The 14,268-nt window shown below is 37.6% G+C and overlaps 1 protein-coding gene across 4 annotated transcripts in view; it reads left to right on the top strand.

Annotated features, from left to right (window-relative positions):
* Window positions 1–2,524: 2,524 nt before the first annotated feature.
* ATP2B1 (ATPase plasma membrane Ca2+ transporting 1) overlaps window positions 2,525–14,268 on the top strand; it is a 31,518-nt gene continuing 19,774 nt past the window's right edge. For 3 of the 4 annotated variants that reach the window (XM_032443839.1, XM_032443842.1, XM_032443853.1), the window contains exons 1-8: window positions 2,525–2,928; window positions 7,366–7,563; window positions 8,368–8,622; window positions 8,703–8,828; window positions 9,198–9,335; window positions 12,108–12,146; window positions 12,529–12,690; window positions 13,561–13,775. In XM_032443839.1, coding sequence (XP_032299730.1) covers window positions 2,724–2,928; window positions 7,366–7,563; window positions 8,368–8,622; window positions 8,703–8,828; window positions 9,198–9,335; window positions 12,108–12,146; window positions 12,529–12,690; window positions 13,561–13,775 — 1,338 coding nt within the window. In that variant the 5' untranslated portion in view covers window positions 2,525–2,723. The remainder of the gene's footprint in view (window positions 2,929–7,365; window positions 7,564–8,367; window positions 8,623–8,702; window positions 8,829–9,197; window positions 9,336–12,107; window positions 12,147–12,528; window positions 12,691–13,560; window positions 13,776–14,268) is intronic. The other variant, XM_032443848.1, reaches the window with a different exon arrangement.

Raw genomic sequence — 14,268 nt, 5'->3', positions numbered from 1 at the left:
CCTTAAGGAATACACTTTATTTTCTGCTACCTGGATTTCAGTGTTTGCAGCTTCCTTCTACATCGTCACTTTCTTGTTACTGCAGCAGGCTGTTGGAACTTGCTGTAACAGGAAATGAGTAAATGTTGCAAGGTCTGACTTTAAGGATATTTCTTAAAGAAACTTGTAGTGATATATTTCAGTAGAAAAGAGTAGAGAAACTAGGTCAGAATACGCATCCGTTCTGAACTTGTACTTTTACACTATTGAAGTGCTTGGTAAAAAAGAAGTAGCTATTGGAGTACATTTATTTATTTGTTTATTTTCTCATCTGTTTTCATGTAACGATTGTTGATGTTTAGTAAATTTTTACGTGACTTGGATCTGCTCTTGCTCAGAATTCAGAATTTAGAGAGCATTTGCTGCTATTTCTCTCAATTTCTGAACTGCAATATGTGGAATAGTCGACAACATTACAACATCTGATTTGCAGAATTGCACTGCTTCTGTGTTAATGTAACATTCCTGAAGATGTCTGTGAATGCTGAAGATCTGTTGGGTATGTTAGGACACCAGGACATCCTTTCAGTATTGCACTAATTATATATAATAGAGTATTATGCCTTAGTGAAAATGTATTCAGGTGACAGAAAAATGCTTGGGCTGGAGTGTGAAGCGCAGTATGAGTTAGTAAGTGATGTTATTGCTCTTCTCACAAAGTCACATGAAAACAAGTATTGATATGTCTTAGATCTCCTCCATCACACAGCTTTTCAGTGGGAAGTTAGCAATGACTAGAGCTGTAGCTTTTACAGCCTCACATCTGTGCCTGGCTTTGGGAGTTATTTGGGCCTGAAGTGCAGAACTATGGTTAGAATCTTGAATTGAGCTTTTCCGGACTGTTTTAATTCTATGGGATCAATTTTGGTTGTGATTAGTTGTTGGACATTGTGTACTAGCTACATTGGCCACCAAATTCAACTTTTGGTGGTTAAACAAAGGTGGATGGTGCCTTTAAAGAGCAATCTTTCATATGCGATTCTCATGAGCTCCATCACTTGTAGGATACCGTATCTGACTGTAACATGTTCTGCTGAAGAATAATACAGCTGAAGAAAACTGCATCCCAGCATGTAGGTTAATGGCATTGATATGAGCTCTTAAGCTATTGTAGTAGGCCTTTTGATTATTTGTTTGTTTCTGAGGGTTGCTTGTTTGTTTTGCAACTGACATGAAGAAAGCTATCAAAGTTGAAAATGGAGTTTGTGTGTTAGTTAACTTGATAGTATAGGATGCAGAAATTTTATGTGGTTAAATATAGTTTATGCCTTTTATGTCTTATTGGAAAATGGCCATAGATTATCACTTTTCTCAGAATTTTCTAGTCATAGTATCAGAAGAACAGCTATAGTGATGGCATTTACACTCCTATGTCTGTATCAGTGGTTGTCTTCAGTGTAAATGCAGTACTGTGACTAGGTGTCCAAAATGGTGGATCAGATGTGGATGTAGCTCATTTTTTTCTGGAGCAGAGAACTGAGACTTTCCAGAACACTTAAATTTCAGGCTATTAGGTGCTTATTTGCACTCACCGTGGCTGAGGCAAGTGGTCTTCTGACCTGCCAGGAGCTGGAAATCTTTAATTTGTGACTCTTTGCCTTTGCTAATGAATGAGGCCATGGTATGATTAGTTTTCACTGAAACAGTGGTAGAGTTTCTAGATGAGATTCACTAAATACATCTTGTGGGTCCTGGTTGGGTGAGGGGTGAGCAGGTGGTGGTATGTTAGACAAGTGGACATGTGGCACCTTGGAGTCATGTTGACTTGGAAGTGCCCAAGTTATTTTCCATCTGAAGCTGGCGATTCTAATGTCTAATGAGGGAATACATGGTTAATTGTGCTCACCTTGACCTGGCAGGTTGTTACAGCTGACCTACATGATGAGGCTCCTGTCTTCTGTAGGGAGATTTAATATAGGCACAAAGAGTTTGTGGATTCACTGTTTTGTTAAATGGATACATGTGTATATGCAGGTCAAATCTGCAAATCCTGTGGGTTGGTGTTAACTGGAAGAGCTGACCTTAGTCTCCCTTTTGCTTGTGCTCAGAAGCTTGCTCATCTTGAGCTCTGAGACTTCTCTGGTACTTTTGTGGTAGTTCAGTATTTGTGACTCGAGCGTATTTTTACTGTGTGTGTTTCCCATTGCAAATGTTCCATACCTCATTTCACTGGGTGCTGATTTACTTCCAGGCATTTATAGAGGTCTCCTGTTGGTGTCAAACCATAGGGATGTACCAAGCAAAATCTATGATGTGAAGTCACCGGCTCTACTGACAGGTTAGGGAGTACAATAACGCAAGGTTATTTTGGGGCTGGAAGCATCTATTTTATGCCTTGTCACTCTGCCAGCTGAATACTGACTAAAAACATAGTGAGAAATATATGGAACTTGTCCTTAGGCAGAAATTTGTTCTGTAGCCTCAGTAAAATAGGACTGTCTTGCAATGTGATATATTAATCTGTGTTTATTCTTTCCCTAGATTGTGCCTGTCATTTGGCTTGGGGAACACAGCTCGTCATGGGACGACCTCAAAGATATCTCTCCAAAATGGGTCTCTTACTTGGGTGATGTGTCTGCTGCCTTGACTGTCTTCATACCTGGAGGATTTATTTTCCTTTTGGAAATATATTAAGTTGAAGTCTTATTCCTTACTGGAAATTACCAACGCTAAAGACTGGCAAGATGGGTGATATGGCAAACAACTCGGTTGCATATAGTGGTGTAAAAAATGCTGTCAAAGAAGCTAATCATGGAGAATTTGGAGTCACTCTTGCAGAGCTTCGTTCTCTTATGGAACTTCGAGCTACAGATGCACTGCATAAAATACAGGAATGCTACGGAGATGTGCAGGGCATCTGTGCAAAATTGAAAACTTCACCAAATGAAGGTATGATGATTTTCACATTATTACTGAGAAAATTCCACATAGGAAATGCTTCAGTCAAACTAGTTTGTTTATCATTGTTGTTGTTTTATTATAATGAAGTTTATAAAGGTATTTCAGTTACTATAATAATAAAATAGTGTTTCTTCTCTAAGGCAGGTTGATACTTTGGTGAATAAGCAAGGGTTTCCACCTTGTCCAACTATGCATCATTTTGAATTAGAGGCAAAATTGTACATAGGAGGAAGCTTTTATGTAGGAATCCGGATAGGAAGTAGCAGTGCAAAGTAACAGTGTTTAACCTGCTATGAATATGCAAGTTTGTGAACTATGGGGTGCATTAAAAATTTAGATCATGCTGTCATAGAACAAAGTTCTAGTAGTCTAATGCAGGGCTAATTAGCTCTTGTGTGTTGTGACCCAGCTTTTGCATTCCTTAATATAGCAACTTTTAAAACTAGTGAAATCTGTTATGTAATTGTACCATGATACAATACTAAGGTATTTCTAAGCCATTTCTCACTTAAGTCTTTATTATTCACTATTCTGTAATTTTCAGTTGACCTACAAGATAAACTGTTGGTGTAGCTTCAGGCACTGTGTGGTACTGTGACCATGAGTAGGAGGTATGCAAAGTTATCACACACTCATGGTCTCTAGAAACAAGGATCTTTTAAACAAGTCTTTGCCATTTCAGACTCTGTAGCATTCTGGAAATGTCATTATTTATAAACGTAAGATCTCCTTGCTGAGAGCTTTCCAGGAGTTTTCATGAAGACTTAACCCTCTTTTCCAGTTGAAATGAAAACTGAGTTTTAATTTGTGAAAGAAATGGGGCTCCAGTTGTATTGCTTAAGTTATCTAAATTACATTATCTCATTGAAATATTTTTTTTTGTTTAGCTTATGTTAAGTTGATGTCCTGCTGTCAATAGAGACTGATACTGAGTACCAAAATCAAGATATTGGCAAATTCTGGTGTCTCCGCATTTAAGTACTATTACAGCTTTTAACCAGCTTGATGTTGGTAGCAGTGAAATAGTTGCTGTCTTAATTCTGGAGAGATATTGCTTTCTGTCCTTCTAAAATGCTATGAAAATGTTTGTCCCCTTGTCTCAAGAGCAGCCTAATAATGCCTAAATGCGGAACCTATTGTAGGGAGCCTGCTTTAGCAGTGGGGTTGATCTCAATGATCTCTTGAGGTCCCTTCCAACCCCTGCAATTCCATTATTCTGTCTAATTCAGAATGATACTTCTCTGTGCATCTGCATGTAGTGTATTTTGGCTTTATCTACCAGATTTCTTAAGTCCAGATTGCTGAATCAATTTCAGAAGGTCAACTGGCTTCCATTAAACAAATGGCAAGTAGCTAGCTCATATATCTGGTGTACCAGTAGACCAGTTTTAGGCTGGCAAAGAAATGAGGAATGCAAGCTCCATTTCTCATCATCAGCATTAGTACATGTGTACAAGCAATATGACAGTCTTAGAGCATTGGTCTCCTGGCATCCTGTGAACTTGTTGAATGGCATTGAAAGTTGGGGATGTTTTTTGTTGTTGTTTTGTTTGTTTGTTTTTCCAGTGAGAAGGGAAACTTCATTAGTATTCAAATAACGAGAACTGAACTGAGGGTGAAATCCAATTTTGCAGTTGTTTGTGAACCTTAAGGGCGGTTATTACTGCAAACTGTAAGGATGTATGACCATGAAAAGCACCAAGCAGATGGTGTACTGCAGGATTCTCTTCATGGGTGTCCTGTAATGTCACATAGCTAAGTACCCCTTTCTGCAGGCTGATTCTACTGTACTAAGAACTGCACAATCAAAGCCTTTCCTTTTAAAAGAGCTTAACATTTTAGATGTGTTTAACAACGACTAAATTGATAAAAAGATACAGCTTTATTTGAAAGTGTGATAGCAGCTCAAAAATTCGGAAGGATTCAGTAGCTGAACTTGATAATTACATTGGAAAAGGTTAAGATGAGTTACAAATTGTACAGAAATGGTGTTTTGATTCTAAATCTCTACATGAATTTTTAGAGAATAAGGTTGTCTCAGAGGGGTGTTACTGTAGAACTAATTTAGAAGAATAACTAAGTCTTTATGTTGTTATTCAAGTTATAAATGTAGAAGCAGAGAAATTTATAAGGAGAAACCCTGAACAGGACTATGAAAGCTGCCTGGGCATTAAGTTTGGTCATTATGGGTTCGTTCCAACTCAGAATAGTTTGTGCTTCTATTCTGTTCTGTGCATTATACTATTTTGAGTTCTCTCAAGTCTTTTGTGTATCTGCAAGGCCTAATGACGCATCTTCCTATTCAGAAGGTCTCTGTATGATGTGAAATGCTGACTTACATAATTACAAGTGGCCTCAGTGCAAAAGTACTGGTAGTTTTGAAACTGAGTTGACAAGTTCAGTGTGTTATTGCTTGCTTTGAGGCTGTTGACAATGTAAGATAATGTCTCTTTTCAGACAAAATGAAGATCGGACCTAATTGATATAAAATGAGAAACAGAAATAGGGACTGTCTTTGACCATTATCACTTTAAATAAATTAAATACTTACATGCTTATGTCATTTTTGTGTACAAACTCAAATAAGTTCAAATAAATGTATGTTTGATGTATCTGCAGTAACAAAATCCTCCCTGTTTTCTGGAGAGAGACCGCCATCAATGTTTCCATGTCTACATCATTTTGTTTGTTTACTGTGGTTCCTTATTGATTCTAGGAAATGACTGTTGGAGATGTTAGATTATCCATTTAATATGACAACCAGTTGTGTACTTGTTGGTTTCCTAGGGTGTTTTTAATGCCTCGATAATCCCTCAACAGTTGGGTTAACTACTGAAAAACTACTACTCAGAAAATTAGTGTCTTTGCTTTCTTTTTTAAAAAGAAATACTTATAATAACAATGTGAAACAGGAGGGCTGTGAGGTATCCAAAGCTCTACTCTGAATAAAGCAAAAAAGTTGGTTCATTTTCCCTTCAAAAGGGAAATTTGTAGTGAAGCATTAGGTAACTGTCTGTTGTTGAAGGCTTAAACAGGAGCTAAGCATGTGGAAGACCTTGCGTGCATGACTTTGCACTGAGTATATTTGGTATTCTTTTATTTTTAGGGGCTTAGCTAACTGCTGAGGCATGCAGTGCTTTCTGGGGAATGTTCCTCACTCTTAATTAATTACTGGTGTACTTAAGGATGGCGAGAGAATTGAGGCAGTAAGAAGGATCCAGAAAGAAATATACTACCTAAGCAAGAAGATGGTTTTAAAGCCCATAAGGACTGACTACCTATGCACTACCACATACATTCTCTGATGGGGGATGTGAAGAGGTGGAAGCTTCAGAGCATTCACCAGCTGCTGCCCAGATGGAAGCAGCACTGTGGCTGCCACTCACCTTGTGATTCTTGGAGAGCTTCAGTGACTTTCATAGAGTTTTATATAATAAATTATGCATAAGCATGACGTTAATCATATTTTACATTATGAATTGTATTAAACGCATCATCAAAGTATTAGGTGAATTGCAGGATCCTAGGATGCTCTCTCTGAATGCAGAATCCATACTGTGGCAACCAGAGCTGGAGTCCTGGGCTTGTTTGAACTGATGGTGCTGCTCTGTCTCTTGAGCAGTAGTTCTGCTATATAGGTTGCTCTGAAGTAATGTCACCTATTTATTTCCATGGAAACTATAACAGATACAAAGAGCACAATGACTGTATTTGATAGAGCTAATTCTCAGCTACAAAACACTACTTTTCAACATAGTCACCGTTGTTAACGGTGTATTTTTGCCAGTGATGATCAAGAGCCTGTGTTCTGTGCTCTTGAAAATCTGCTCAGTGGAGGTAGCCATCTGTCATTGATGCTGAAACACACCACCCCTTGCCTCATTGTGCTCTCATCTACTGTTTGGGCTCCATAAATGGTCAGCAAATATCAGTGAATGTTAAGAGTTGCAAATCTTTTCCACATGGAAGAATTCGGTTTCACACATTTGCTTCATTCGTGTTCCAATGTCAGGTGTCATTTTGTCTGACTGCCCTCTGCTGCCATCTGTAGTGGAATATTGGTGGGAAGGTTCAATCTCTACCACCGTTCCACCAATACCACCCTGCAGAGGAGCAATAAAATAAAATTGGAGGCATTACTTTTGGAGCAGCCCTCTGGTAATCTTGTCTTGTACACTTATTTACATTTTTTTGGGAGTGTCTGTTACTGTTATTTTGTTGTTCCGCCGTGTTAAGCACAAGCGGATAGACCTTCATCTTATTGATTATTGGCGAAATGTGGATTATGATATACAGCAAGCCTGGTTTAAGAATGATACCTACGTATGTATACTTGATGTGTTTTTTTCAGTATTATTGTAAAATATGGAGTGACACGTGACTCCATGAAAGGAGAACTGCTAATTTTGTCTTCTTACTAAATAGGTTTAAGTGGAAATCCAGCAGATATAGAAAGGAGAGAAGCAGTTTTTGGGAAGAACTTTATACCTCCTAAAAAGCCAAAAACATTTCTTCAGTTAGTATGGGAAGCACTACAGGATGTTACACTAATTATATTAGAAATGGCAGCCGTAGTGTCCTTGGGCCTTTCTTTTTACCAGCCTCCTGGAGGAAATGAAGCATGTAAGTAAATATTTCAAAAAGTAAATGCCTACCTCTCTTATACTATTGACTTGCCTTTTCCAGCGTGCTAATATTGTGAATCTGATGGAAGACAATAATAATGGAAACGTAGCTGATCATTCCTTACAGAGATAACACTAGGACTCTGCCTTGCCTTAGAAAGGCAACGCAGGATTTCATGTCATGATCTAGGTTGATTCTACACAAAGTAGTAGGAAAGATGGAATATAAGCAGCAGGAGCGATGATCTGTGTGAGATCAGCCAAGCTTCTGTGCAAGTATCTTGTTAGCTTCATCTCAAATATTTAAGCAATTTGTATCTTGTGTTCATTTGCTTTCTTTACGAAGTCAGTATGTCTTAATTTTTTTTCATGATTTGCACTATGACACTTGTAACTGTCCAATGTAAGAAATGAAGCTAGAAGTTCAAAACAGAAGACAGAGGGATCTGGCCTTACTTAAGCCAAACTTCAGCAATTGCATCTGGTTTGTTGGGAGAAGGGTAAAGTAGGAAATGGTATCCACCTCCTGATACCAACTAATAGTCCAGTCTTTGCCTCTTAGTATGTGTCACTTTGAGAGATAGTGCAAACTGGGTAATTTTCTCTATCAGCATTTCTCATGTTCATATGAGCACAGATCTTCTTTATGTGCTGCCCTTGTTGAAAACAATCTAAATTGCCATTAAGGCCAGCAAGGAAAATATTTAGCAAACATTCTTTTGTTTGGGAAAACTTGTGTTTTATGAAGTAATTATCTATGCAAGCCTTCTGCTCTAAATGCTTTAAATCTTGTTTTCTACAGTGTGTGGATCAGTAAATGTTGGTGAAGAGGAGGAGGAATCTGAAGCAGGTTGGATTGAAGGTGCAGCCATCCTCCTTTCTGTTATCTGTGTTGTACTTGTCACTGCCTTCAATGACTGGAGCAAGGAGAAGCAGTTTCGTGGACTGCAGAGCCGTATTGAACAAGAACAGAAATTCACAGTCATCAGAGGTGGCCAAGTCATCCAAATACCAGTAGCTGACATAGTTGTTGGAGATATTGCACAAGTGAAATATGGTAAACATATTTTTAGAGTTGAACTTCATTTTGTTTTCAAAGAAGTATCTGAAATCAACACACCAAATGATCTCTTGTAGGTGACCTTTTACCGGCTGATGGCATACTCATTCAAGGAAATGACCTCAAAATTGATGAAAGCTCACTGACTGGAGAGTCTGACCATGTTAAAAAGTCTTTGGACCGAGATCCTATGTTGCTTTCAGGTGTGTAGCACTTAAAAACGTGGTTAGTTTTCCATGGGAACAGATTATTTTTATCTGTGATATTTAAATCTAGCAAAGTGGACCTTATCTAGGCTGATGTCTGCTGCAAAACTTTGTCCAAGCGAATGGATTCTTAAAGCTGATGAACATTTCATGTTGTTGATTATGGCTTTATTTTCCAGATAGTTTTGGCAACTTACCTTATATAATACTTATATAATACTTATAATATAATTATATTACTGTGCTTTAAGATATCTGTATGCATCATCTTAAGATTCTGTCACTATGAAGTTTGAGAATGAATTTCCTTTGTGCTTTTCATACAACTGTTGAAGTTTCAATGGAGAATCCAATACCTTCTTCCAGGCACTCATGTGATGGAAGGCTCTGGGCGGATGGTGGTAACTGCTGTGGGTGTGAACTCTCAGACTGGAATCATCTTTACCCTGCTTGGGGCTGGAGGAGAAGAAGAGGAGAAGGAAAAAGAGAAGAAGGACAAAAAAAGTAAGCATAGTAATCTTCTTTCGCTAGGAAGGAAGGTGTGAACTCTTGAATTATAGTGAATGGAAAAGTATTATAGGTGCCTGGAGCTACTTGTTAAACTGCCATCTCACGTAACTTTAAAGTACATTCACGTCTCATAAGAAACACTTGTTTATGACAAAGAGGTTATTAACAGCAAATCAGCCTAATGAGCATCTAGTTCTGCTTCTAATTAGGTCTTGTAAGGTAAGCTCTTTAGTGAAAAAATCCCACTTGGAAAGGAGAAGTTTTTATCACTGATACACTGAGCTCATGGATAACTTTAATAGAAATATATTTTGCTGAAGGTAAGCAGACAGTTTCATCTGTCAGCCCTTTTCTTCCGGAGTTGTAAATCTCAAAGAAGTACAAAATAAAATAACTTAGTGATGCTTTTCTGTAGAATTTCCTTTTAGAGGAATAAGGAAATTGTAACCCAGACCATATTAGAGCTCTTCTGTGAAGGGTGAAACAGGATGCCTCTCCTATTTGGAAGGATTTAATCAGCCACTAGTGTTATAAGTCATAATCTTTCATCTTGTCTAAGAGTCAAAGCTTAGAAATGTTAGATGGTGATGTTTTGATGCTAGCTTTCATAAGGTGTGTTAAGGACTGAACTTCATTCACCACCACCAAGTTTTTATAGAAACAGTTGTGAGATAAACTGAATGAGAGGGAGTCTGTGAGGGTCTTTGCTGAAAAGTATACTCTTTCTTTCTAAGAAATGATGATGAGAAGCTATATAGGAATGTGCATATGAATCTTAGCTTTCAAACTAAATGGGTGTTTATTGAAATGTGTGCTCTGTGCGGGGGTTAAGATTGAACTATGCCTTTTCTACAAGCTCTGTTAAAAATTCTGACCCTTTCTGAAATTTGCTTTGAGTTCAAAGTGAGGTTCAAGCTCAAGTGGAATAGTGAAGACTAGAAGCTGATTTGCAGCACTGCCAGGAATTGATTTAGGGGATTTTCTACCTTTTACTCTTCTCTGACAGAGGAGGGAGAAGGTAGTAAGCTATAGTAGCTGATATGGGATAAGGTGATAGCTTTTATTGATAGTCTGCTAATATGAATTACATAAGCAGAAGTTTTTTTGACATATAGTGTTTTGGTGTATTGTTGGAACTGAAAACCTGTTTTTAATTTGTCTTCCAAGATAGGCAACTTCCTCTTTCCTTTAAGTTATGTGGCTGTTAGAATTCTCCTTGGTAAAATTCAGGTTAAACTAAATTAGCTTCTCTGTGAATGTTAAGGAGATTAAAGTGGCTATCTTTAGTTGGCTGTATATGTCTTGGTTCAGAGTGAAACCATATGTATGTGCAGGGAGTTAGAAGCAATTCAATTGCAGGACTTCTTTCTTGAAAGAGAGAACGGAGACCTAGGAAAGAACAAATACTAAATCAGCACATAATGAATTCTTAACAAGTCCAAAGTGACATCTTCAGGAGAATATGGGCATGCTGTTTTTCTCATCAGTTGTTCAGTGGATGCTGGGGGAAAACCTTGTGTGTAAAAGAAAAACACCAGATCATATCAGTAGTAATATAACAGTACGCTGGAAGTATTAAATGTCAAGCATGCTATCATGGATGACAAGTTGATTTTCTTCTATCTGAGTTTTATTCCAAGTTTTCTTCTAGCTCTTACTCACTTCAGGCTACTTACTTTAAAGCAATAGATAAAATGAAATAGCAGTAAGACTGAACTATTGTGGGTTTTGTTCAAAGTTCTTTGACTTTGTTCTTTCATTTTAAGTTATTGCCAATAGTAACCATGAAGTCGGATTTCTCTGGTTAGAAGAAAAGCTGCTAGTTTGCCTCTTGTCAGGGCATTATGTAAACCATCTTACCTGAAAACCAAAACAAAAAAGGGTAGTGACCTTCTAACAAGCTGCATGTTGACACAGTTAGATTTAGTTGCATTTAATGTTTCATTCATAAATTTCATTCATTAATTTTTCATTATTCTAATGGTCTTCATGGTCTTTTGCTGAACTGCTCTTCTGAACAGAGTTAGGAGTGGTATTTTGTTAGGAACTGAACTGTTCTCTTCATTCTTTAATGTTGGTATGTTGCCAACAGATTATGTTCATGCTTGCGTAAATAGGGTTAGCATAGATCCATTAATCCAGCACTGTGCCTCCATTAAGCTTTGGTGTGGATTTATAAATATTTATTTATAAAAATACACTACAGTGACTTCTGCAATGCTATGCATAAGCACTGATTCTGTAAGTGGAATCATAAAGTTCATTACCGCAGTAGTCAGGTAGACTTGCCAGAGTTGGAACAGAGTAAGAGTGAGACTGCCAGGATCTCTTGCATGACACAGATCCCCTTCCCAGTAGAAGTTTGAGGAAAGCACTTAAAAAGCTTTCCTACAACTAAATCACTACACTCTTCAACTAAAGACACTTTCATAGGACAGCTGTCTGGCCAGGTGATGCCTTCTGCTGTGTTACCTTTTAGTTGCATATAAATGTTTGTACCAGAGCCTGTGCAAACTTAACTATGTCTGGGTAGTACTTTTCCTGTATGAGACTTCTGCTGTCCAGAAAAATGATGTGAGTTGCTTATGTGAGTTAACTTACACTTTGACTATTCATGTTAGCCTTCTGTCTCCCAGTTTGCTTTATAGTTTTTGAAATACAGATACTTGTCTCAGCAGATACTAATATGTCTTTTATGTAAGCCTTAATACTGAGATGGACTCTGCATGGCCAGTGTGAAACATAACTTGTTCCACTCTCTGACAGGCAAAAAGCAAGATGGAGCCATTGAGAACCGCAACAAAGGTAAATACATGATCCTCTCTTGTATGTACTTATTTTCTAAGTGTAATCAGTGACAACATACTTTAGTATGAAAATGCTTATTGCATCTTTACATTCAAAGTGCCTGGGTTGAACAATAATCTAAGTAAATTTTCCTTAAAAAAAAAAAGAAAAAAAAAAAGAATAATAAATGAACTTTGATAGTCTTATGTTTACACATTTCTAAAGTTTATTTCTGTGGTATCTGGCTATGCTTTAAAATATTCAAGGATGTTATGCCATTTCTGGATATCAGGTACTACACTACACTTGTGCTAAACTGCCTGCTAGAATCAGAATCTATGTGTACTATTGATTTCAGGGATACTGGAATGGCTAAATCTTATTTGTTTGTAATTTATAGCTAAAGCTCAAGATGGTGCAGCTATGGAAATGCAGCCACTGAAGAGTGAGGATGGTGTGGATGGAGATGACAAAGACAAGAAGAAATCCAACATGCACAAGAAAGAAAAATCTGTCCTTCAGGGAAAGCTGACAAAGCTTGCAGTTCAGATTGGCAAAGCAGGTATGCATTACCAGTACTATTTTTGCTGATGCCTCACGTTTACGTGAGAAGATAAGCTGATCAAGGCTAGCTACTGAAATGTAAAATTCAAATACATGTAAGTGTGCCAGCATGCTTGAGTGTGCTGATGGCTTCTCTGACTGCCTAATACTGGTAATATTTTTCCTGATTTAAATACTCGAGCTGTAGTGTATTAGCTTCTAGAACAGGAATTTCAAACTTCATAATGTTGAATTACTGTTACAAAAGATACTTTTAGATAAACATAACAATGTACTTGGAGAACAATATATTGACTGTAGAGTTCAACGGGCTATTTCTGGTGTTTCACAAGGTGCAATTTCTTTTACTCTTTTTCTTGTGTTATCTTAAGTGTGCCACTCAGCTTGTTAACTTTAGTTCTAGTTTGTCTTCCCAGTTATTCCAGTTTCATTGAACATTGTGTTTACCTGCCATATTTACTCCCAGCTTCATCAGGAAGTAAGGTATGAAAAGATACCTGCTTTCTCTGCTGAGTTTGTCACCAGTGTGTAGTCATGGAAGGCTTGCTGAACTCTTTTAATTGTTATTTGCCATAGTCAATTTACCTTACATAATGGTCTCTCCCATTCATAATTAGATCTGCACTTTTCAATTAGTTGAAAAACAAACAAACAACCCCATAGTTTATAGGCTTTTTTGTGAGGAAATGCTTGTGTTAAAAGTCAGTGTACCTCTGAGAACTGTCTCCGTGGTTTCTGAATTGCTTTTTTAAATTCTGAATTGTATCTTCTACAAAGGGAGAAATGTTTGCCCTTGACTTATCCAGAATCTGTATTGTCAAACATTTGAACTATTTTTCTGAAAACTCTTTATTCTCTTTTTAACAAGGTTTGTTGATGTCTGCAATCACAGTCATTATCCTTGTGTTGTATTTTGTAATTGATACCTTCTGGGTTCAGAAGCGACCCTGGCTTGCTGAATGTACACCAATTTATATTCAGTACTTTGTTAAATTCTTCATTATTGGTGTTACTGTACTTGTGGTTGCTGTCCCTGAGGGTCTTCCACTTGCCGTCACTATTTCTTTGGCTTATTCTGTAAAGGTAAGTGGATAAATGGGGAGCAGATTTTAAAGACAAACCCGTTAAGTATAGACTTGTAAGCAGTGTTAGACCTTTACTTGTCTAGTTCTCGCTCTCTTGGCTGAACAGTTAGGCTCCCAGTTTGTATTTGATATGAAGTGTGACACGGTCATCTTTTAAATATAAATGTTATGTTATGATAAGTCTGTGGCATAGTTTACTTCCTCCTTTGAATATTCAGGAAGAGCAGACTTGAGCCAATGGAGTCCCACCTTACTTGTGAAATATATTTTAACATTGTGTTTGGTAAAGCTCAGTCTGTATCCATGTTCTGTGTACCATTTCCTTATTAGTCTGTGATTATTAACAGTAGTTGGTCTGACATGCAGATGTGGGGAAAATAGGTTGCTCTGATTAGGAGCTCTTTGGTGAAGCTGATGCTTACTCTGATATGATGGACTTAGGGGAATCCTTACAGCAACCAGCTGGAGAACTTAACTTAAAAGATGAGCAT

This window comes from Coturnix japonica, chromosome 1 (assembly GCF_001577835.2).
Source record: "Coturnix japonica isolate 7356 chromosome 1, Coturnix japonica 2.1, whole genome shotgun sequence".
In the NCBI taxonomy this organism is placed as follows: Eukaryota; Metazoa; Chordata; class Aves; order Galliformes; family Phasianidae; genus Coturnix; species Coturnix japonica.
This window is presented reverse-complemented; position numbering and strand designations above follow the sequence as displayed.